This window comes from Chaetura pelagica, unplaced genomic scaffold, assembly GCF_000747805.2.
Source record: "Chaetura pelagica isolate M959 unplaced genomic scaffold, ChaPel_1.0 scaffold420, whole genome shotgun sequence".
Lineage (NCBI taxonomy): Eukaryota > Metazoa > Chordata > Aves > Apodiformes > Apodidae > Chaetura > Chaetura pelagica.
Genome location: NW_009951919.1, coordinates 2,397,527 through 2,422,693, shown reverse-complemented (window position 1 = coordinate 2,422,693; position 25,167 = coordinate 2,397,527). Strand labels below are relative to the sequence as shown.

Genomic DNA, 25,167 nt, shown 5'->3' with positions numbered 1-25,167 from the left:
TGTAGGGAACAGGAGGAGGAATCTTGAGTATGACATGATCAAATAAATGTTAAAATGACAAGTCAGAGCAATCACACGAGATCATTTCCAAAGTTTTAAAATCAGCTAATACCCCATTTCACTTTGCAGAAACCTAGAACAACCAGTTCCCCATAGAGCATGACACTAAAATATGGAATCTGTTTTAAAAAAAAAAGAAATTCAGGATCATCAAGCCAAACAAAATAACTAGTTTCTCCATTTTGTCAGCATCAATAAGCTGACAGGCACTAATATTCATTTGCATAATGAGTCATCGTTTTATTTCTAAAAATTAGTCTCCTTCATGTGGAGGAAACCACATATTTTCAGGCAGGGCTGTAAAGAATTTGCCTAAAACCCATAAATGATTGATCTTACATTTTAAGGGTAAAGACATATTTGCTGATTTTGTGTTGGAATGGCTGATACAGGTAAAAATACACATATTTCTGAGATATTTCTTCTAAAAATATTTTTCTTGTTAAATTACATGTATACATTCCCATAGGAAATGGAGTAGTAGAAGAATTATATTGTAATATTCCATTAAGGAAGCTTTTAAAAAGACAGCAGCAGGTATTATCAAGTAAGAAGACAGTACATAATGAATAAAAGTTATCTTTTTTCTATTACTTTTCCTGAAGAACAGACTTTTGTTGGAGAAGGATTATTTTTAAGTTTTTTTCCAATCTGGAACAAGGCAGAAGCTTTAAAAGCTTCTATGATGGTATTTACAAGTTCAGTGTTGGTGTGATGTCAGGATTTGTTTTCAGCTGAATATGAAAGTGACAGGGAGAAACTGAAGCATAACGGAAATAAATAATTTGACTGAATTAAACATGAAGTCAAGGTAGGAGAGATTTGAGGACAGTTAATTATTTCATCATTCCTCTTTAAAAATTTTATACCTACTCCAAGTAGCAGAAAAAGCCCCTGAGACTGCAGTTAGAATGGAGAAACTGCTTATTTTGAAAACAACCTGACAAAAAAGTATTTTAGTCCTCAAAGTATCCAAGTAAGAAACCCCCCAAAATAGCTAACAGTCACATATGATCATTATGGAAAAGAATTTAAATGATTTGTATCAACTGAAATCAACTTGAAGATTTGCAATAGCTGCAAGTATTCAGATTTGGTGAAAAAAATGTCTTTTGAATCTAGTTCTTCAACAAAACAGAACCTGCAAGATTTGATTTTCTGCTCTTATTAAAGGTATCAAGCCCTAGAGAGTAAATTCTGGGTTCCATAATTTCCATGTGACCGTTAGTTGTGTCAACCCATGCCCCATTTACCTAGGTCATCTTTAAGGTCAATGTCAGCATTGGTAGGATTGATAATGGCCTCCACCTCGAAGCCGGCTAAATTACTGATTTCACTGTGAATAAGGTTCAGCTGAAAAGAAAAGCATGAGGTGGGAAATAACAGGACAGCTGGGAAATCACAGAGAAGCTGCAGAAAAGTGAGCTTTGCAACACAGATGGAGATAGCATCACTGCAAACAAATATGCAAAATAAAAGGCAGGTCATAAAGGAGGGTCATTACCCCCAAAAAATTCAAACATAAGACTCAAACTTTGTTCACACTTGTAGGACATGATTCTACCTACCAAGAAGTTCTATCTTGGCTTTTTGCTGACTATTACTTGGGATTCTAGTTTTGGCATTAAAAGAGGGTACTTGTTTCTCCTGGAAGTATAGATGAAGGAGATTCTAAGAGTTTCTTAAGTACAGGAATGTGCCATGACACTTCAAAAGGTGCTGCTCTTCCTTCTTTAAGCCAGCAAACACCAACATGTTTTTGAGAAAGGACACACTTGTCTACAGCAATGCATCCACCCTAATGAGGGGACATGTTTCTTTTCCTCTCCACATCAGTGCTCACCATCCCCTGATCTGCAGGTACCTCTGTTTTCATCTGCAAACTTCTGCTGCCTTTGGGAAGGGTTCATGAAGTCCTGCAAGCAGGAACTACAATGTGCTTCTAGTTTTTACTTGATTTACTTCCTTTTGTCATTTATGAAAACACAGATTATAACCTCCCCCAGTAATGCCTATTAGTTTCTCTCATTAACACTTCTGTATTAAAGATGTGCTTCCCAATTGCTGTCTGAATTGTGACAAAACCACTTCTCAGTGGTGAGGGTGGGCTTACAGTAGGGTGAGAAAATTAGCACAGGCATCTAAAGATTTACCTACCTCACATTTGTGCTCTTAAAAGAATAAAAAGAATTAACAAAATACAAGAAAGTGCAGATTTCAAATTCTAGCAACATTTTGAGCAAGATTTACAGAATAGTATATAGAATCTACATTGTAAATCATGCTTCTGCCTACAACGTGCATTTAAAATGATCCTTTCAGTAGCTGATAAGGCACTACAAAAGAGGAAGTTCTTATTCATTTCTGCAAGTCCTGAAGCCAGCTGCAGTTAAGCCAGGCTTTCCTTCTCATCAAGAGCCCCCTGGGTTCAACCTCTGAAGCATAACATATACATTTATGGCCATTTATCTCATCAGAAATGAATCTTGTCTCTTGGTTTCTAATCTACATCTTGTAAACTTAACTCTTCACATCTTCTCCTTGTGTATGTGTGTTTACTAGTAGGCAACATGAGCCAACACAAGTGAATGGGTCATTTCAGGAGGCAAACATCCATATATTTAAGTTTTATGAAGAAATTATTTCCATTTCGTTCATGGGATTATATGAATCAACCTTCTTTCTCTTTTTAAAAGCCTGCAATTTCATATCATTTGCATATGTTGCTTGAGTAAACTATGTTCCCTCAAAATAGGGGGATTTTACTAAAAATGAGTGTTTTAAGGAGGGTTCAGTCAGGAATTTGTAATAAAATCTAAGAAAGCTTGCTTTCCAAATAGCTTAGACTCCTTTAATACTTCACACGTGGCAAGTTATTCAGACTTGAGTTTGAGTCTTGAGTTTGACTACAAGCAATGGCTGTTTAAAAAAAAAGTCAAATCAAACCAAAATGTTAAAGAAACCATGAATTTTGAAATTAAAAAAAACCAACAAACAACAACAAAACACATGCACACACCAAGACTGTTTTGTGGAAATTTTAGTATGTTCCTAAGCATATTTAGTTCATTTTATATGTGACTCTCCTTGTTTCCTAATTCTGTGATCTACAGGTTTTCTGCCCCAGATCTACTACCTGCAGATCATTTTGGTTTCAGACCTTGAATCTCCTCCTGTGCCTGCTCATACCTGGGATTTACACAACCAGCTGGTCACTAAAGTTTCAATTTAACAGCCCCAACAAAATGCTTGAAAAGCTGCCCATCACTGCCAGCACGTGTTAGCAGCTAAGTTTAGATTTGTTAAGTTTGGCATTTATTGCTCTATGCTCTTAGTTATTTGATTGCTAAAAGCAATTTTAACGTTTTACATACAACTAATTTTAACAATTAAAATATCAGAAGTTTTCCCATAGAATTAAATCCTCCAAAGAACAATTGCTAAGTTTTACTGTCTGAAGCACACATTAGACACAATCAATGATCCCCTAAAGGGCCACTTTAACAAAACAGGAATAACTTGCATATACAAGTGCAACAAAGAATGGATATAACTTCAGGTGACATTTGAACTGAATGTTAGATAAAATGCAGATGGCACTTGGCACATCCAGGAGCCCTGTCAAAGCCAAGCCATGTGTTTCTTGGTTCAGACAAAATTACCTTCATAGTCTTGAACTTTTTTCTGGTGTGAGTTTCATAGAGAAAACTAAAGGTGCCTGTTGCCAACAACAGGCTGAGGTCTCTGAAAGTCCAAGTCCTAAGGCTTAGGCTTGAGGTCTTGCCACTCTGCCTCTACTCTGTGACTGAGGAAAAACAAACTAGTTACTCTGCAGGATACCACAGTCCCACTGGGATGACACTTGCGGGATGTGTAATCATTTATGTATTAACTAGATTGTAAAACTTCATGAGTGTAGCACTAACACAGTTCTACACGTATAACTGAAGAGTCCTTTGCTATTCCCTGACCTCTCAGCATTTCCAGCTGAATGCCAGCAGTTACCTAAAGATTTAAGGCACCCACAGTACTTTTTAAAAACTGAACAATATTAAGCTTTGTAACATTCTCATTTGTATTTTCACTAATTGAATCTGGGGATGTTAGAAGGATGAAGAGCCATTCTTGCAAATAAAGCCCTTCCCTTCTGCAGACATGGAGCCAAGAAAAAGATTTTTCCCATTAAACAGTTATGAATGACCTGATCCTAGGAACAGGGTTTTCTTCCTTCTCTGCATCTAGTGAATTATTTCCTGATCAAAAGCAGATCAGTTTTGCAGAGCAAAGAGATGTGCTGCAAAGGTGTTCAAGGATGTCACAGGAAGTTTGAAAGATGCTGATGATTTGTTTGGGTTTTTCAGCTTCAGGTTCTGTGTTTGCACTGTAGCTTATTAAGAACACACAGAACACAAAAGTACACTGAAAATCTGTACAAATTCAGGAAAAGTCAAGTAACTGTCATGAATACAAATGGAAAAGCTCAAAATGTTTTAACACATTAAGCTTTCCTACCACTGATTTGGAAGTGAGACTGTATCTGAGTTTCACCAACAGGGAAGGCAACAGAGACAGAAGAGGTGATTTACAGCATCTCTGAACCAGCCAAAACCAGAAGCCAGGAGTCATGGTTTCCATCCTTCAGCTGAACCACCTAAACACACTCTCCTCCCTGCCCAAGAGACTAACATTTTTCCTTCCCTCAAAATGCTGTTTGAGGAGAGTGAGGCTACACTGAACAGAACAAAGTTTCTTCTTCAGGCAGGCAAAAACTTTCTGCCTTCACATGCTTCAAAAAAAAGCAACATGCACAAGTCTGAGGAATTAACTGCAGCACTGCTCTCCAGAATTGCTATGGAAGAAAATTCTTAGTTCATTATTTTTAGGAATACCATGTGGCACTAATTTAAAACAACTATAACAAAACAGATTTAATTTTTTTTTTTTTTCTGTTAAGCATCACACTTAAACTTGGGTAAATATTTTTAAAAAATCAATTTTATCTTTTTTAAACAGCAATTGCATGTAGAAATGGCTAAGCAGGAGCATTTCACTGATTCAAAGTCACTGGAGTTTTTATATATAATTGTCATGCTGAACTTGTAAATTTCCTAAATATTTACCAATTATTTGAGACTCCCATGAGTCACATAGATCATGAACGAGCCCTACTATGAAGGCAGACCCAGACTGCTCAACCTGCCTGCAGCAGCAGACATGGAGCAAGGAGCTCCTGGCCCACCCAGGAGCCTCCTGGCCCACCCAAAACACACCTCCTGTTTAGGAGGGAGGATGGATTCAACTCCCACCGATTCCAGGATTGGAAGTTTTATCTTTATCACTAGGAAATCAAAATTATTTTTAACAATGTTGAAAACACATCTTTTTGAAAATAATTTCTGGGGAACAGTCTGAAAATATTTCTAGCAATAAGTCAGTATCCTAAGGTTTTTTGTCGGTTTTGTGCTAAGGAAGATCTCTTTGATCACTACAGTATAAAGGGGTTTGCATTTTTAACTTTCCACATTTTCAGTCTTAACGTGAATGCTTAAAAGAATTTAGCTTGATCTACATGTGCTAATTGAGGGTAAATCAGAACTAAGGCATTAATATATTACTTAGCAGCTCAAACAAGGTAGGGATTTAATTTTTTACTTATAACAGGATACAGAAAATTCTTATATTTTTCAGACATTGCATACTTTTCTTAAATTTTTACTCTAACCATTTACTGCCTCTAAAGACAGTTTCTCACAGGGAATCAAAAGCAAAAGATAAGCTGTGCTAGACACAGCCCAACAGCACCTATGCATTCTCTACCCCTCCAAAGAGAATCCATTTCTTTTGGAGTGTTTCCTCACAAGAGACAAATGGCTTTTCATTTCTCTTTCCATTTTTCTTTTCATTAAGTGTACTGTGCTATAAATAAAGGCTAAGACCTGCCCCTCTCATGTGCAGGGCTAACAGATAATGAACCAGTATGGGGATGAACAGTAATTTTTTTTTCAGGGAACAGCACTCCAAGTGAATGAGAAAGCCAGAAGATCCATTTCCCAGTAGAAGGTACCCACTGGAAAACTCTACAACAGATCCTGGCTTTGCTCACCACAGTTTAAAGCAGTCTTGGAGTTCATGATCCTCCTCCCCTGAGCAGGACAGCAAAGCCCCATGATTTGCTAGAACAAAAATGCTGGTTCTTGATACAGGATTCCTATGGTAACTGAAAGGAGTTTAAGATCAGGTCCAAAAGTGTGATGCTACTTGCTTTCTTGAAGCAGTAGTGTAGTTTATGAATTTTGGGTTCTAATTTAGTCATCACAATGTTATTTTTAAAAATATGTTGAAAACCACCACCCTAGTAGTAGTCAAATAACTGCAAACCTGCCAAACCAGCAATCTAGCACTGGCTGTAAAATTAAATGTGGAAAATCAGAAGTCTTGCAAAAAATAATGTTACTCTCATGCATATTAAACTTAGCAAACAAACTGTGGAAGGATAAATGGAGAACAACCTCAGCATGAAAAAAAAATGAGTCAGAGGAGACACATTCCACAACGGACAATGGCTCATCTTTTATGACTCAACACAATGATCTGATTTACTGAATGATAGAAGAAAGATGCAGTTTTACTTAACAAAATTTAGTATCATGAACTAAAGGCAGGTTTCAAGATAAAAAGACCAAATTAATTTAATGAATTGTCTCTTTAAATGGATCCTCTCTTTAACCAGATATGCATTTGTATTAAACCACCCCACATCCCAAAGCATATTCACAGGGAAAAAAGGACCTTTTACTTCTAGCTTTTCATAAAAGCATCATTCATTATTACACAGCATTAACTTTTGTAAATAACAAAGCAGAACAAAACACAGAATCAATATTAAGAGCAAATGTCTCAAATAGGATTTGATCAAACCCTGTAAAGTATTTACAACAGCAATGAAGTGGGCTGCCCACTGGAACAAGACGTGTCATTCTTAGCAAAATCTCATCCTTGGCAGAAGTTCAGCTGTAACAATGATGCTGTTTATAATAAGGTGAGACAGATTACAAGCACACAGGCTTTCCTTCTGGACTGAGTACTTAATTTTGTAGCCATATGAAGATTCATTTATGTCTTTTCAGTGTGTTCTAAATGTTGTTTTAGATCATTTCTTTGTTAAAATACTAATATCACACACCTCACATGCTCAGTGGGGAAATGTCCATGGCACGTAGATGTTTTGGGGGAAGGGGGTGGTGGGAGAGGGTGTTCCCTAAGCAGCACTGAAAAACAGGTATTGATTTATAAAAATGCAGGAGCATACCTTCTGGCCAAGAAACAGACTTTTGGTGGACAGGACTGTGAAACCATCTGCAGGAGTTCCCTCTGTTGTACTGTCAGCACTGGCTGATTTGCTCACTTCTCCCTGCTTCTTCTTCCAAAAATACAGTTAATTAGTTCACTCAAGGCTGAGAGAAAACCCTGCTTAATAACACTAAGATATATGACATGCCATAAATGCTTACCAGGCAATAAAATGCCAGCACAAGCACTGGCCTTGGGATTTTCCTCTAGTCTGACTGAAGTGACTGATCTGATGGAATCAATAGGAAAAAATGACCTCAACGTCTGCATATCTACACCAGCCCTGGGATGGGGCACGGCTCAAAACCTGCTTGTCTTAAATGTTGCAGTCTCAAACTTTCAATAGCTTTTTAATGGCTTGTGTCGAAAAAATAAAGTAACTCTTTATAGATACATATACATACACTTATAGATACATTCGTAGATACAATGTATCTGTGGTGTTTTAAGGTTATAACTGACTTGTGATTGCAGATTTTCTCTCTCTGTGCAATGAGGTGCTCCCAGATTTTACAACCTGCTTTTAAATCGGACCATTCTTAGAGTTAGAAAAATACATTTACTTTCTACCTCCCCAGTAGAAGAAAATGGGCTAAATAATTTTCTCTGTCTTCTTTACACGATCACCTTCATCTCCAGTAAAAGTGTAGGGGGAGAGGGAGTTCCCCTCAACTACCATGCCTTTTTTCAGCTGTGTTAGTGAAATAAAATTACAGGTTTCAGGAATTAACTGATTTACTGAATCAAAATGAGAACTAGGAACAGGCTGAAAATGGTGCTTCATGAAGACAGTGATTTGGACTGTTGTGGTTATAAACAACTGCTGCCAAAAAAGCTTTTCAATTATTTTTTTTTCCAACAAAATTACTACTTAGGATTTAACATCAATCTTTGGTGCCTCAGCAATACCTGTGCTGACCCACCTATTGTCCTTTTTCAAAGTATTTAAATTAAATCTGTGGCTGAGCAAGTAAAATGACTTAGGTGCAAGGGAACATTGGTGCTTCTAGAAGCTGTAACCACACTTTACTTCACACAAATGTTTTGAAAACTAGATTTTCATGGGTCCTATTGCAGTTCCCCAGGAGTTAACTGTTAGTCAAATACCAATATAGTAAAGCAGACAATACAGTTTATTGTGTGGAAGAAAAACAGAACCCCACAACAGACTTCCTGCTTTTGTAATCAAGCAGAGGGGAAAAAAAAATATCCAGATTTAGGGAAATTATTAGTGAATGGTTATTAGAAGCACTGCACTTGAAATGTCAGCTACTAGGCCTTCTAAGAGACAGAACTAAATCCAACAGTTAAAAAAAGTGAAACAATCAGAAGAGTGACCAAATAAACAGTAACAGAGACATCCAAGATGCATACAGCAGCTTTGTTTGCCCATGCAGGCAACTATTCACATGCACTGTCCATTTCATGTGAGATTTATGTATTTTTCTTCCTACTTTCATAAGCTATTGCTGGACAGTAGCTGTTTTGCAAATAATAATAATAATAAGAAAGACCCCTGGTTACACATGAACACATAAGAAAGTTTCCCTACTCCTACAAACTGAAACTCAGAAAGAAAAAAAGGAATGAAGGAATGTTCTTAGCTTAATTTTATTTTTTTTTAGATGTCATTCTTAGTTTCCCAGTGTAAGAAAAAAAATCACATTTTGGTCCTCTTGTTTCCCTCAGCTCCACACTTCATTTTGATTTAATTTGTTTCATTACTAGGAATTAAAAAAAAACCAAGACAACAAAACAGAAGTCTAAACATGGAAGACTAATCTATAAAATACCAAAGACAGAGGGGGTTATTTGTGGATCTTTAGCTCAGCCAAATTCTGTGTAGCCACAATAGAGTTTCTCTGATGCTGCAAGAAACTCAGCTACCTGCTCGAGCAGTAGTAGAAAGAGAATTTCACATTCCATGGATTTCATCAAATCAGCTGAGAGGAATCTTATACTAAGCAGGCCCAAAAAACCACAAAACAAAACAAGAAGCCCATATTAACAACGAAACAGACAAATACACCATTTGAAAACAGGACTCAGACATTCTAATAGCTGAGGACATTATTACAATGCGGGGGGCTGAGGCTGCTCTTTTTCTTCAATATTTACAACTGCAAAATGCTCCTCTAGTGTGACCTCCCTTCTGAAATAAATACCCATCCCCTGTTTCTTGCAGACACATCAACACCTGAACAATGTCCAAGGAAGTTTACTCAGCCTAGCCCCAAGCAGGCACCTGTGCTGCCCCAGCAAAACCCTCCAGCTGCTCTGTAAGGTCTCCTTTGCCCACCAGTCAGGTGGAACTGCTGTGGCCCCTCAGGCTCTCTTCAGCCTCTTGGTGCCTCCAGGCTGTGCTCACCTGACTCTTTTGCACAAAGAACAGACCATTTACAGCTCTCCTGCCTGTGCTGCAGACCTCAGCCACCTCTGAGGGTTTTCAGATGCCAGCCACACAGGGAGAGGGCTGTGCTCCTTCAACATTTGCTTTTCCTGCTACTGAACCCCCTTGGAACTGAACATCTCCTAACACCACGCTCCGTACAGCTACCAGCAGCTTGTTTGGGTTCCAAATAAACAGGTGACTGTACCTTGGATTTCCTTGCCCCTTTCTTGCCGCCTGTTTTCTTTGATACAGTTTTTTTCTGTGATGGAGACTTTGCCTTCTTTGCTGGAGGTGGAGTAATGATGGCTTCCAGTTTGCCTTTTGATCCCCGCTTCTTTGCCAACAGCTCTGGGTGAATGTTGGGCAACACTCCCCCACTGGCTATGGTGACCCCTTTCAATAGCTAAAGCAAAAAGAAAAGTTTCCAGATTTCAGCATCTACTCATCAAGAAAGAGAAACAGCATTTACTGCAAACTTGGTACACAGCTTTCATTGGTTCTTGCATGTTTCTCAACACACATTATCCTTGAAAGACAGAGCCTTGAAATGTAGGAAGTGGAGTTGATCATGTACTGAATTTTAACTCTAAAGGGAATATGTTTTCTTCTTGCACAGACTCTTGATAGTGTCAGTATCTCCTGGGCTCACACAAGCTCTGTTTCTGTGAAGCTGTGCCATGCAGACTGTCACCCAGCCACCAGAAAACAGGACAGCCCTGCCCACAGACACGAGGGCTCTGCAGGGCAGCCTGTGTGAGTCCAGGACTGCACGGGCCACCAGGCTGGGGAGAACCCAAGACATGACCCAATTGCTCAATTTTCTTGAAAGGGTTTTTTTTTTCCTTAGAAAAAAAAACTTCAAATGGAGGGTAACATTTATACAAATCTTTATACCTAGAAGTCTTTCTTAAAAAAAATCTTTCTGTAGTTGCAGAAAAGCAGGTCAATATTCAAAAGTGTGCAGTTCATTCAAGCCTTTAACACCAGAAGTGAAACACATCATGTTCTGTATTTAAAACCACTCTAAACTATATTTTACACATCTAACTGGGACTGATTCTCTAGTCAGGAGGATACAAACAGTGACATCAAAGTCCCTCTGGTATTCCCACCTTCTGGTTTGTGTTTACTGCTTCACCATCCACAGCTCAGAGGCTCCAAGCTTACCAAGGGATGATGGCTGGGAAGTATTACCACATTTCAAACAAAGCCAGGAGGCTGGTTTGGTGATGATATTATTCTTTCTTTCCTGCTCCATCATGATACAGGTTTGGCAAAAGTATCTTTTCAGATGTGTTTTTACAGCACCTCACACAAGGGGACATTAATCCCAGCCAGTGTCTCTGGCTGACAGCACAGCACTGTAATAATAATGCAAATATTTTTATATTTTCTTTTTCTTTTGCTAAGTTAAAGACATCTTGGAATCTGCAAAGGACACAGACTTGCAAGAGTTTCAAAGCTCTTAATTCTGTGGTCACAATGACAGACTTCAAAGGGAACAGGATAGGTCCCACTGAGTCCTAAGCTGCTTAAGGAGGCAAACAAAAACAAGCATAAGCATCTCTAAGATTTTCTTTGTGTCTCTGTAGAGTTTATGACAACATCCCACTCTAACAGAATTGGCTGTAACAGTGTGAGCAAATGTCATATGACAACTCCATTGTACTTTTACACATTTTAAGCCTCCTGGAAGACATACTTCAGCTGAGTGCTGTCATTAGTTACACAGGCAGTGTGGTAGTGAGGGAATGAGCTGTTTCCTGGTGGGCTACTCAATAAGCAGAGGTCTTGAGTTACAATGCAACCCTATGGAAAGACAATTTAAAAAGCCCTAAAGGAAATCCTTGGCCCTCACACGGTGGAGATTTTCTTACCTGATTTAATTCTTCATCATTTGCTACAGCCAACAGAATGTGTCTAGGAGTGACTCGACCCTTCTTGTTGTCCCTTGCTGCATTTCCAGCCAATTCGAGAATTTCCGCTGGGGAAAAAGTAAATCCCTTTTAATTACACTGTGATCATTAAGAAAAATCAATGTGTTATTTAGCATCCATGCAGAAAGTTAGCTGAACTACATCATGTTGTTCCCAACTAGATTAGAATACCCTGAACAGACATATAACCCTAACATTATCATTTTCTTTTTGCATGTCTAATCAGCAAAGAGATAATTCACCCCTGATTCCTGAGGTCTAAACAATATTTCTTTCCTGTCATTTTAAAGCAATCCCCATGATTTTTTACTTTTCCCTGCTCTCCTCAAGGGTAATGTGTTCATCTCCTAAGATCCCTCTCCTATCAGGTGGTGAAGTACCAGATATACAATTGCTTTTTTTTTTCCTTCCCCTCAGACCTGTCATAAAAGTGAGCTCTGGCTTGCACTGCTTCTACTTTTTATTACTGGAAAAGATGTATTCTCAGTTTCTCATCTTTAACATCATGGAAGCACTATCCAAGTTAGGACACTAAATATACAAACTCTGCTGCCACACAGACTTAATGATTTTTTTTCTTTCTTTGAGACCAAGTTTCTGTCCAGAAAAGTAATTGATAAATCATGTTTCTTTGCTCATAGTAAATTATCTCCTTAGAAGAAATTTCAAGCCCTGACAAAATACATTTAACAGCTGTGCGTATGATGGCTCTTGCTGGAATTAGGAAAGATTAATTTGCTCTCTAGCAAGGTTCTATAAAGTAAAAAGCTAGAGCATTACCTGGTAACTTATCTGTCTTCAACTCAACAAGCCTTAGGCAAAGAATGAAATTAATTACCAGAAAGTCTGGGGAACAATTAAAAAAAATGACATAACATGTTTATCTGACTCTGCAGTTCTGTCTTATTGCTGTCTCCATTATCCACAACCTTTCATCTCCCTCTGTACAGACTGTGTTTCACTATTGCTTTTGGCATATTTCCTTTTGCAAACCGAGTAACATTTGGAGAATAAGTGAAAATGAAAATACATTTTTTAACATCTATTACACATTAATATATTAAAATTTAATATCAGAATACGGTATGAGATTGATTTCACATTTAACAATTGACTATACCATGAAAGCTCTCCCATAAGCTTCCTTCAGAGGCAAATAGAACTGAGTAAGACATTAATCTGGAAATAAAAAAGACTAAAATTAAAGCTCACATGACCACATACCTTTACCATAACACATAGTAAATCTTAAGTAATACTATGTAGAACAGACCATGCTTTTTCATTAGGCTGAATTTAACATAATTCTACAATTATTTTTCATTGTAAGTCCCATAATAAGCTAGTTATGACAATGACTGGAAAACTTACAGCTGCCTCTGGATTTTCCACAGTCCAGTTTCAGTGAGGATTTTGGTAGGATTTCACAATTTTGGGTTCTTCAAAGAGCACAATTAACTTTATTATAGGGTGAGACAGAATATGAAGTCTAAGCCCCCAAAACTAACTCAACATTTCATGCTGACAACAATTGCTTTAATTTATTTTTAAAGAAGGTTTAGTGGGGTAAGGTCAACCTGACTATGCTTTCCACACCCTCAAAGAACTCAATTAAGCTGGCACGATCCTTTTCACTTACTTCTCCAAAGCCACAGCTCAGACATCTGACGTTTAGCTTGTACTCAGCACTGCACACAGTGCCTGTTGTGACAGGAGACCTGGATCCCCTTCCAAAGGACAAGCTGTGCTCTGGGTTCCACCCTGTGCACCCCCACCAACCTCATCAGGAGTCTCTGTCACTGTAGTAACCCCAGCATTTTCACCTCTCTAGACTAGGGATTATTTTGCTTGTACCTCAGACTGGCTGAAAAGCATGGAGAGGACCTGGTGCAAACAGCAGACTGCTTTTTGCTTTGCCTCTAATTCCTCCACCTCTGAACTGCATCAGGCTCTACTGAACAGTCAGACCATGTTACTCCCTGCAACTGATCAGCATAACTATGCAGACAGGTCATGCTGTAACTAAAGAGTCTAAGAAAGTGTTATGCCTGTAAAGCACAGAGGAATGTTTTATTTGTTCCTCATAAAACTAAAATGTCTGCCTTGTACAGTGGAGAACTGTTCTTGTAAGTGCTAAGCCCTCTTCCTTGGACAGGAAACTCATTTTGAAATTACAGTTTTCTAATGGTCCTTTAGGGAAGTTGAGGTACCCCACTTCCTCTGTGGGAACAGAGCGCTTTGCACTGGGGCTGAGGGCTACAGCAGAGGAGCCTGGAGAGGGGGAAGAGAGGAGGAGGGCATGGAGGGTGGAATTTTTCCCCTGGCCTTCCCCTCAGCTCTCCAATAATAACCAAGTTTTGCTTGTGCACACAGAGAGACCAACAGCACAGAGCAAAGCAAAGCTCAGTTATGCACACAAGTCTGGTCAAAGGAGGACCCTCCTCATATAAAAACAGCTCAGGAGCTCTTCCGGCTGAAACCAATGCAGGCAACTTTGGTTTTTTAATTTATTCAGCACTGAGGCAAACTCAATCCAAACCCAACATATCAGAGCACTTCCAAATGCAAGAAATGAAGACTTTCTGGATGTGAATGGGATCCAGACTACTTGCCTGGATTTTGCTTGCAGTCAGCTTTACTTTCACATTTGTTTGATGCTACTTTAATTATAAAGCTTTAAATGGTGTTTCACCCATATTTTAGAACAAATCTAAAATTAAATTAAAATCTAGCTCTCTCTGTGAGGGAGCTGACTCAGTTTTCCCAAGTAATCACTCTGGATTTAGGTGTGGAGATAGAAAGAGTAGTAGGTGGGAAAAGGTAGTTAGAATTGAGATTGGATCTGAATTCTTAGGTCAGACCCATCTTTGGAAGTGCCATTCTACCAGGTTCAAAGGTCTGACTGATTGAAGAGCTCTGTTTCATTAAAGGTAATCTTCCCAGACTGGGAAAACAGAAGCACTCAAAAATCAGCTCCAAACTGACCAGTGTCAAGACAGAAAGCTTTGCTTGTGAAGTGTTGAGGCAAAAGAATGTGTTTAGAGCTTCCATGACAGCAGACTTCACTCAGCTTGTAGCTATCCAGCCAGGACACCAAAAGAACGTTTTATAAAACTTGAGGCCTCACAAAAAGGATGCTAGTTGCACAACATCTATTCCATTCCTTTCATACATTTACTCAAGGCATTTCCCCCCTAGAGAATCACTAGACCACCCCCACTCTGGCAAAAGGCAACAATGAGACACTTTACACAACTACTGAGCAACAACATCTCTATTTTTTTGTTTTGTTTTAATGAGGAAAATATACAAGTTACTCAATATTATAAGCTTTTGAAAGCATAATTCTTCAATTGCTAGTTACTGAAATCTGAGGTTCCTAGCAAGAGATACTCTTTATATTTGCACAAAAGACTTTTTCTGTACTTTTGAATAATTTCAAATGAAAAAGGCAAAGCAACATGTATTGCTTTTACTGCAGATAGAAACCAATCCAGTTAAAAAGCTGTGAGAAGTATAGAAATAAGAAAGAAAAAAATTAAGTAGGAATGCTATGTCAGCATGTGATGTATTAATGTAAGAACAAGAAAAGGGATGGATGCCTGAATCCAACTAGAACATGAACATATACAATTGATTTTAAAAGACATACTCATGATTAATATTTTTCTTCTTCTCAGTCATAACTCAAGTTAAAAGTTGAGGTGGAAAAAGAAAGTCCTAAAAGTAAATGAATTTTCTCTAAAAATTTTAATGTAAAGGTAGTTATCATTTATATAAATTGAAAAAATCCTTTGTAATATTTAAAACTAGGCAGATGGGAATGGGTAGTGAAAACTGGTCTATGCCTGTTCTCAGTACTTGAACCAAAACTGCTTTGCTTTTGCTGAGGTTTCTAAAAGTTCAGTTAAATATATTTAAAGGAGAAAACAGGTTGTATATTTAAGCCTGAGATAAGACCACAGCAGTATCTGTTGTCAGGGCACTTCCTACTCAAGCACAACCAAAAAGTGTGAGAAGTCTCCACAGAAACCTCATCCTGAAGCAAGTTTTCAGGGCAAGTTTCTCATCATTTCCTTGCAGACACTCTGATCTCTGGTTATCTCTTGGACATCTCACTAAGTTCCTAATTTCATTATTTCTGCTTCCCTGTTTCACAGTGGGTCCACTCTGCCTTGAACGCTGCTGCTTTGGTATTTCACAACACTTGCAAACTTTGGAACAAGAACTAAACACAAGGTTAAAATGAAACAAATTACTAATTACTAGGGCAGAACAAAGCAGGCACAGTAACAACTGCTGCCCTGTCTGGCAACAAAAGCAAACACATTCTTCTCCCACTCCTGGAGAACCTCTAGTTCATTTACTCTAATGTTCAAACAAAGTATCACTGGTCATGAATGAAGAAAATTCCTTTAAAGCCTAAATGAAAAGGCTTTTATCTTATCATGCATTTCAAGTTATAATATTTCTAAATGTAGTACTTAATTTATTCTGGTCCAAGTTCATCCCCAAAATGTTGCTTCTTCCCTCTTTTTTTATTTTGGTTGACATCTCAAGCTAAACCACTTTTGTTGCATTGAATCCCTTTATTCACCTCCTCTTCAGGGAGATGAAGTCATTGCTTTGAAAATTAAACTCTTAACAACTAACAGGTGATGTGCTGACACAAGGCCAGTTTCTGAACACTCAAGTTCCAACAGGAACAAGTCAAGGGTTTCTAAAAAAGTGTGAAGCTTCTCCTCAAAAGAAAATAGATAACAATATCCAGAAATGAAAGAAAAATGAATGTTGTTACAATTCTACTGAGAAAATACATATTTGCTACAAAGCCAACTAAATGACAAGGAGTCTGTTTATTGTACTATAAATTAATCATCCGTCCATCAGCATTTTATTGACTTCAGAATCATTTTACGTGATTCCAGAAGGTTTTAACCCAATCAACCCCAATCAACCAAGACTGTTAAGAGCTTCCTGCATTCTTCTCTCTCTCTATTCCACCCAGTCCCAGTGGAATCTGCAGTTGCAAGACTGAAGGTAGAGTAATTTAAAAACACTTTCCCTTTTATGCATTCCAACAAAACAGTTCTCAGCTTTGGTTCAAAGTCATGGAAATGTGATGCAGTGAAAATCAGTTCAAGAAACTTTATTGCTTTGAACAAGCCTTGATGAAACCTCAGCTCTCAGCAGGGCAATCATTCCCCTTGGATGTGATAAAAACCCCAAACCTAGTGTATTTGTGTGAATAAATTGTCTCAACTTAAAGGAGAAACTGCACTTAGAGCCTTCTGATCTGACTCACACTTCTTTTAATTTCTTTTCTACACTTTAATACCATCCATTATTTTTCTGGTAAGAGATCCAAAGTTTTATTGCTTGGTGTTTCTTTACATGTCTTGGTTTGCTATTGATCTGTTAAAAGCAAGAGAGCTCACTTTTCAAGGAAACCTGAAAGTCAGTTTCACCTCAAATGTTATGTCACAACCTAAGCACAAATTTAAAAAGAGTCTACTTCTTCTCCAGTGACTTCAAGAATCCTGATCTAACTCAAACTTTTTTTCTTTTTCAGTGGAGTTTCCTCTACCAAGCAGTTTACACTTTGCTGTTACTCCTAACAGTTTACATATGTCTTAGAAATGCACTCTAACATGATTAAAATAACTGCTGTCAGACATACTTGATCAAGTGCAGCATGTCCACTTTGGTCTGGCTGCTAGAGTAGAGGAGACTACTCATGTCTTCAGACTTGGTTCTCACTTAGTCTTTGAGCTTGGCAGGCACACCGTAGGAACTTGCATTTCCAAACATTAAAGAAGTTGGGTGGCAGATGCCAATCATCTGCTGAAACTCAGTCAACTTAAGATTATTAAAAAAAAATAATAAAAAGAGATGACCTGATATTGAAATTTTGGATTTGACTGAAGTGACCCCAAAGCCTGAGCTTGGAAGAGGAAATGGATCAGTGTATCAAGGTGTGCCCATAGCTCTACAGAGGGGTAAGACACACAAGTCAGTGTGAAAGGCTTTCCTAAACAAGGTCCTAAGACAATACAACCCATACGTGCTCTGCTCTCATGTTTACAGTGCATTTGCTCTTCTCAACAGGAGATACAAGTTAAGACAAAGTTAAGGGTAGGAAAAAAATGTGTAACAAAACCAGCCATATTTTTGTTTTACACTTCACATAAACTCCAGTCATCAAAACAAAGGGTGATACCAATACTAAACTGAACAGCAATTGATATTAGAAGCCACTACTTTGTTGCAGCTCAACCAAATAAATGTAATGACTGTTACTACAAAAAAAAAGATTTAATTCTAGATCTCTGAATATTAAAAAATAACTTAAATGTAAGTTTTCAAGGGAGAAAATTATTCAGTGACCATGATGTAAAAAACAAACCAGTCCAGTGCAGCATTTTTTACATTATCTGAATATGACATATATGACAATGCAGATTCTGATGCATATATACCCCTCTGAAATAAGAGTCTATGCTGACATATCAGTACACACTGTTCAGGTTTTTATTATGAGAAAACACTTTAATTTTTATAATTTTTCATCAAACCTGACCTGTGTATTTTGGAGAGTACATTAGGACCCTAATTAGGCAAGTAATTTTGTAACAGCTTTTATAACTCGAGATCCACTGAAGTTTATGGCACTGCAAGTGAAGGCAAGCACATAGGTAAGTGTTTCCAGGGCTGGAGCCAAGGAGGAGTTTATCACTAAAAGAAAACTCTTTCTTGGTATAGATCTGAAGCAGCTCAATCATGCATTTATGAGTTAAGAAAATTGGTCATTCAATCGATAACAATACAAAATTTTAAATCTGAAGAGGCAATTCTTTCAAGAATTACAACTTTAAATTGTGACAGTCTCACTCCTGTTAAGAAAATGACACAAGTCTCCTGGACCAGAGGAATGTTACAAAGGAACTTTGTTATGATGATACTTTCCAAAGGTCTCTGCTTGCAAGGTTATTGCCATAAACAACCCAGCTGTATTTCAGCTCCAGTATTAAACCATATTAAAAAACACAGTGGATCTGAAGAGGTGGTTTCATGTTTGCTCAAGTAAGCCAGAGGAGCTACAAGCCGCTGCATTATTTTAAACTTCTTCTGGAACAGTTTGTGGCACTAAACTGTACTAGGAACTAGTGTTTCTAAAGCTGCCTGTTTAAACAGAAGCAATGGATCTTGCTAGTGAATGCATGTTTCAATAGTATCAAAAAGATACTGCCCATTAATTATCTTCTAACATGTCTTTACTCCCTAGGGACAGTTATCGATGAAATTCTCAGAATGCCTGGAAGTTGAATCTACTTTTAACTTCATGCTTTTTTACTGTGGACCTCTGAGCTCCCTCTGCTTCCAAGCAGACGTTCAGCAGCACATCTGCTGTGACAAACAGGGCAAATCATTGTTTTCCTCTGTGACCCTGTAAAAACTTTCAGCAGCAAGCAGAACACAAGAGGTGAACAGCAGTTCAAGTTGATCAGCTTGCACATTGGAAAGTGAGCATCTGAAGTGAGCAGTTAAACTTACTGCATTCAGGAAGGACTTTCATTTTGCAGCCAATCAGCAGCTGGCTTAAGAAAGTTTTCCACATCGAAAATTAATCAAGATGAAAATGCAACGAACTGAGCTCCAGCACATGAACCTCCATTAAGGGATTCTGGTGACATCAGAAAGCCTGGAAACAAAAACTCAGGTAAGCACCAGAATGCCTCAGATGCAATTCTAACCCTGGGATTCAAAAGGTGCTTATTTTACATTGTAACAAAATACATGATCAACAGTACACAATGGGCAATAAAAATCCAGTTGAGAAAAAAACCTAGCGGAGAAAACAAGACATTTAACATTTTCTCCTACCTCACTTCAGTATGTACAGAACAAATATAAATCAAAGTCTCATTTCTTCTGTATTCCTGTTCTCCTGCTGTTTTATAAACTTCTCTTTCTCCTCATTTGCTGTGACATTTTGTCAATTGAAAATTATTTACAATGTAAAGATGACAATGGGGGGGAAGGGGAGCAGAAATCACTTGCAGGCCTGGATCTTGCTGCCTTTAAATATGCCTAAGAGATTTCTAGTTTTTAAGGGCAAAGGAGTGTCTTTTCCAGTTAGTAAGAAAGTGTGGACTATATTGTTACTGATGCAAGCTATACATCTGAAGGGAGAACACCTGGCAAGCTGTATGGTGGCTGGGTCAGTGCTGACAAACACAAACCATGCAACTTCACCTGTGAAAGGAAGTCTGTGGCCATCCCCTCGGCTGAGCTAGTATTTTCTTTTTTGACACAAACTGATACTGATGTTCTAACTACTTTGCAGAGAAAATAGGGAGTGGATTACAGTATTCTGAAGGACATGTTAGGGAAGATAAATAGGCAATGAACCATTGTAAAAAAAGTGCTGCAATAGAGACAGAAGACAAAAGGAATCATTAACACTGAACTTCTTGCCAGTTTAAAGTGGTAGATAATGCTTAAAATTAGATCTGCTGCATAAACAGAAAATAATCAAATATTCTGACTATTCCCTGCAAGACAGGCAGCGCTGCATGAACTGCTACTGCAAAGAAGGAAAAGAATTAAGAACCATGCATTACAGTCCTTCAGCATCCACACTATTCCTCCAGAGCAAACGAAGGAAGTACAGCCACCTGCTTCAGTATAGGCAAAACTCAAGAGGCATTTTCTGCACATTCCCCCACAAACACACATTTGCATCCTATCCACAGTAGACATTACACTCTATTTACTCAAATGAAAAGCAGGAAAGAATAAGCAGGTGGTATGCTTAAAGAGCTAAACAGCATACACTGGGTGTGCTGACAAGAATTATTTTGTAATATTACTTGTAGGCAACAAGAACCTTTAGTAAGTAAGAGACGAACCCTTGCTGTGCAGCCTGCTTATGCATCAAGTACAACGAAATGTGAGATAAGGAAAAAAAATTATTAGCTGAAGACCAGAAGACAAATTGTACATCTAATAATGTAGTAGTTTTATTATTATGACATTTAAAGTTACTATAACAGACAACACAGGGAAGGTATAATCCAGCCAGCCCCTGCAGAAGTTGTCAGAAGTCAAGAGACTGAAAAGCAGCACAGAGGGATGTTTTTTAGTTCACAGCAACTGGAGCAGCTGGACTAGCCCTGTGTGCTAAACCAGAGCTGTTCCTGCTAGTACCCCCTATACACACACTGATATGAAAGCACAAACTCAACATAAATATACTTTGACAAAGCACTTTGTCAGGCACAGAAGTTACCTTCACAGTACAAAGCAGCTAAAGTGGCTAAAGACGGATCCAGAACAGAACTCCAAGTCTGAACAGCTGGAAGCCTTGTGGAAGTTCAAATCTCAAACTGAACCAAAGCAAAATCCCAGATCTAACCACATTATGGGCTAATTTCAGATTTACATCAGGGCTGAACTTCAGCAAAGGCCAGCAAAATTTAGCACCTCATCTTCTAAAGGATTGGAGTCAGAACCATACTCTGCACACACATGAACTAGTTCAAACCTCAGTAGGTTCCTTTCTGCAAGGTCACATCTCTATCATTTCCTAGTCTTTTCTAAAGTCCTCCTGTCCTACAACTGCTTTTGATATTTTACATTTTTCCTCTCCTTCCTGGATGCACAGGATAGCTTTTTTGATTTAGCCAATTTATTAGCATGCCACTTCACATGGTGTCCTTCCTCTTATGTCACACTCCTGCTTTTATTTTGAAATAGTTGAAATGCTTTGATTTAGTCTTAGATCATGTGCTGACATGAGCATCTTTAAAGACTCCTGGAGAGAAGTCAGGATTTCTCTGGTTTTGTGAAGCAATAACTGTCAAGAGGTAAAAAGAACACAAACCAAAAATCTCCAAGCATCCCATTTCAAGGGAGTGTTTCTGAATTACACTGAAAAAGATGAATCACCTGAAGTTCAGAAAACACACTGAGCATTAAAGGTTAAAAATTACACCGTACAGAGCATGAAAAACTTAGTGAAAGAGAAGAAGAACCACCCCACACCAGACCACAGTAGTCATTACTGACTCAGTGAGGAAAGAAAAGAGTATCTGTGCTTTGGAGATGCATCTAGGGATGTGAATGAAAAAAACCTCAAAAATACAGGACACTAGAACTACCTACCTACTCTCATAGGAAGGGGGAAAAAGCCCCAAAAAGCAGCTTAAAATTATTTCAAGTGGGAAAAAAAGGTGCTTTTCCCCTTAGCTCTCCCTCTCTCTTTTTTTCTTTTTCCTAAAGAAGCCATGTGTGAAACTTTTTATTTTGGCTATTTTTTAAAATTGTTAATCTCCTCAGACAGTTTCCTAGGATGTACAGCAGTTAAAGAAACACCTTTACTTCTCCAGCCTATTCTTAGCTGCCTAAAACCATCACTGCCTCAGTAAACACTTTCAGTCAAAGAGTTAAACAGTAACATGTGCTGCTCATTAGCAGTGCTTTAAGTTCACCTGTATTGTTCTGCTTCTTTAAAAAAGCAGCATTCAAAGCACCCTTCACCCTAAGAAACATTTTATTTGAGTAGTTATTGCTGCAAGCAGGAACCTAGCTGAAGGAAATGTTAATTTTTAAGGCCAACTATGAAGTTTAAAAGCATTCTTTTAAAGGAAATACCCAAATAAAGAAAACTACAAACAGGAAAAAGTGAAGGAAAAAAAAAAAGTATATTTGATGGCTAAGAAAATTCAATAATGTAATATGAATACCTAACAGAAAGCAAGCACTCTATTAATTATTCTTAATGTTACCAATATTCATCTTTAAGGGAGGAAGAAACTTAACAAAAAAAAAATCAAGCCATTTCTGTTCTTCAATGTCAGTATCCATTTTATAAGGTGCATCTAAAATTGTCTTAAGTCAGGTCACTTCTGTTTTAAATACTCTCAGCCAAGGTAAACCACATGCTTTGCTACTCTGTGCTTCAGTCAAGAAATGAGATCCAATTCAAGTTTTCCTTAGTCATGCTAATAGAATCTCCCAGCAAACACTAATCCATCCAGCATTTGTACTTTTGCTAAATCCCATAGTACAGGTAGACACTTGAAAATCAAGCTGGCCACAAAAAAAGTGACTGAGCTAGTGGTTTACTCTTACCCATTTTAAAAAATGTTTTATTTTAAGCAAACCAATATTGTGAAAAGCCCATATGTTTAGGCTATTACAGCTGGGGTTCATTTTTCATTGCAAGACTAGTTTTGTAACGTTTGTGGGGTAGACTTGCAATGTTTCAAAGCCTCACTTGAGAGAGCTGCTCTGTAGAGATCTTTACTTGTATGTCAAGCTGTGTGTCTTTGGGCAAAGCAATTTCTTCCTAAATGGAGGAAAAAGAATACCTTTGTCCTCCAAGAACATACTGCAAGGACAGGATCATTATTTCAGGTGTTCTCATTCTCATGTAATGAGAGGAACAAGGAGAGGACTACAAATGTAAGGCAATAAGCCATGTTGATCCAGGGCAGATGGACAGAGCATGCATTTGTACACAAACTCAACCAAACAATGTGCAAACAGCATATGTAGTTTCAAAAAATAATCTTTAAATTGAACAAAAATGTTTAAACAAGGCTGTAAGCAATCTCAGCCCTGTGTAAACACTGAGAAGCTCTCCATTTAAAAGGAATGTATACACTTCACAGACAATTATAACCCAAACAAAGTCATTAAGCACAAAATTGGAGCAGGATGGGTTGTTAAGGTGAAGGCCCAGCCCATATACTCCATGTTAGTAGGAATCCCTCTGACTGCCCACACGGAATGAGAGTGTTTACAACAGGTCAGAGCAAATCCAGCACTCGAATGCACAAAAGCTGTGAGGCAGGGGTGGGTATACCTTGAGTTTGGCTTAGATGGGTGATCAGATTAGCACTTCCTTCAGCTACAATTCCTTTACACATCAGAAGCTCCTTTTTTTGTTTGTTTGTTTGCTTTTTTCCTGTGCAAACTCAGTTTGTATTAGTACTTTCACTGCTGCTATTTCACATTGTTAAACAAAACCTACCAGTCAGATATTCCAGTACAGCAGCCATGTACACTGGAGCACCAACACCAATTCTGTACTTCGGGTGGCCTTTCTTAATGTAACGTAGCATCCTTCCAACAGGGAATATAACCCCAGCCTTTGCGGAGCGGGAAGTCTTGGTTGACTTCTTCTTGCCACCCCTGCTGGACATTTTGTCTGTATTGGGTCTGGAACAGCACTCTATATATTAGGAAGAAAAAAAAACAAACAACAAATGTTATCAATAAGGACTGATTCTATCGTACCACACCCTAAACTTCAAGATGAATCTGTATTTTGGAGCAGGCAATGCATTAGGGTGCCCCAAACACACAGTTGCCTTTTAATAAACAACAAGAACCTAAAATAATTGTTTACTTGCCATTATAATCCCAGCATACTTTTATACAGTAAAGATACGACTCAGAAATTATTTCATTTAAACCTGCTCTGAGATTACTTTCCTGAAATTCCTAGCAGATTAAAGAAGTACCATTAATGGAGCAAAGTGTGCTAGGCATTTAATGTAAAATAGAGCTTCTGCACTGGAGCAGAGGATGCTTTCTGCAAGGAGACTGACATGATCCTCTGCCTTCTGGGAAAAACTCTTGACTTGGCAATTGAACAACTGTGGTAGGACTGCTATGCTCATGAATAATTATGTTCCTAACTAGGACAAACTGCATCCACTACAGGTTTCATTACGTGTATTCACCTTCCTTTAAAGAACTAGATTTTCAAGCACGTGTGAATTTACAGAACAAAGACCTAAACAAACTACATCTCCTGTACACTAAATGTTCCATGTTTAGAAAGATCTGAAATGAATCCCTTGAGATGCGAACACACCACAAACCAGCTAACTCCACATCGAAGGCTGTACCACTTCAACACGCCTTCTGGGAACCTGACAAACTTCAGTCTGCCACCTCTCCTTAATGTAACAGTGGTCTGAGCACCAAGCAGATATCTGACAACTGTAGCACCATTTATGTAATTGAAGAAAACTACTGCTGAAACAGCTGTCAAACACATCTTTTTCTCTTTGATTTCTGCTCAGGCTGTAAACAAAAGCTGACAAATCCCAAAAGGTGGAGGGTTTGCAGGTTCTCAAGGTATCTGAAGGTTTAGACAATGCACTGGGTCTTGAATTGGACTCAGAGGAAAGGAGACAGTTCCCATCTCTCCCTCGTGTAAGAACTCTAGAGAAATCAGTGACACACCTCAGTGCCTCCTACTTCTTTCCTTCCTGCATGAATCCTAATACAAATGCAAATTCTCTGGTGTATTTTATACGCCACAATGAAACCTCTTTAAGCATGATTTCCCACCACACCAGTTCTCTGCTTCCCTTTTAGTTTGTCTCTTATTTGTTCTGAATTCTGTCT

At 38.2% G+C, this 25,167-nt stretch overlaps 1 protein-coding gene across 6 annotated transcripts in view; it reads right to left on the bottom strand.

Moving 5' to 3' along the window:
- Positions 1-23,974, bottom strand: part of LOC104386744 (core histone macro-H2A.1) — a 35,256-nt gene extending 11,282 nt beyond the window's left edge. Inside the window, exons 1-5 of one of the 6 annotated variants that reach the window (XM_009995395.1) lie at positions 23,780-23,974; positions 11,680-11,786; positions 9,996-10,205; positions 7,370-7,480; positions 1,314-1,413 (exon numbers count right to left, since the gene is read on the bottom strand). In XM_009995395.1, coding sequence (XP_009993697.1) covers positions 1,314-1,413; positions 7,370-7,480; positions 9,996-10,205; positions 11,680-11,786; positions 23,780-23,951 — 700 coding nt within the window. In that variant the 5' untranslated portion in view covers positions 23,952-23,974. The remainder of the gene's footprint in view (positions 1-1,313; positions 1,414-7,369; positions 7,481-9,995; positions 10,206-11,679; positions 11,787-23,779) is intronic. The other 5 variants (XM_009995404.1, XM_009995411.1, XM_009995427.1 and 2 more) reach the window with 5 other exon arrangements.
- Positions 23,975-25,167: the final 1,193 nt, after the last annotated feature.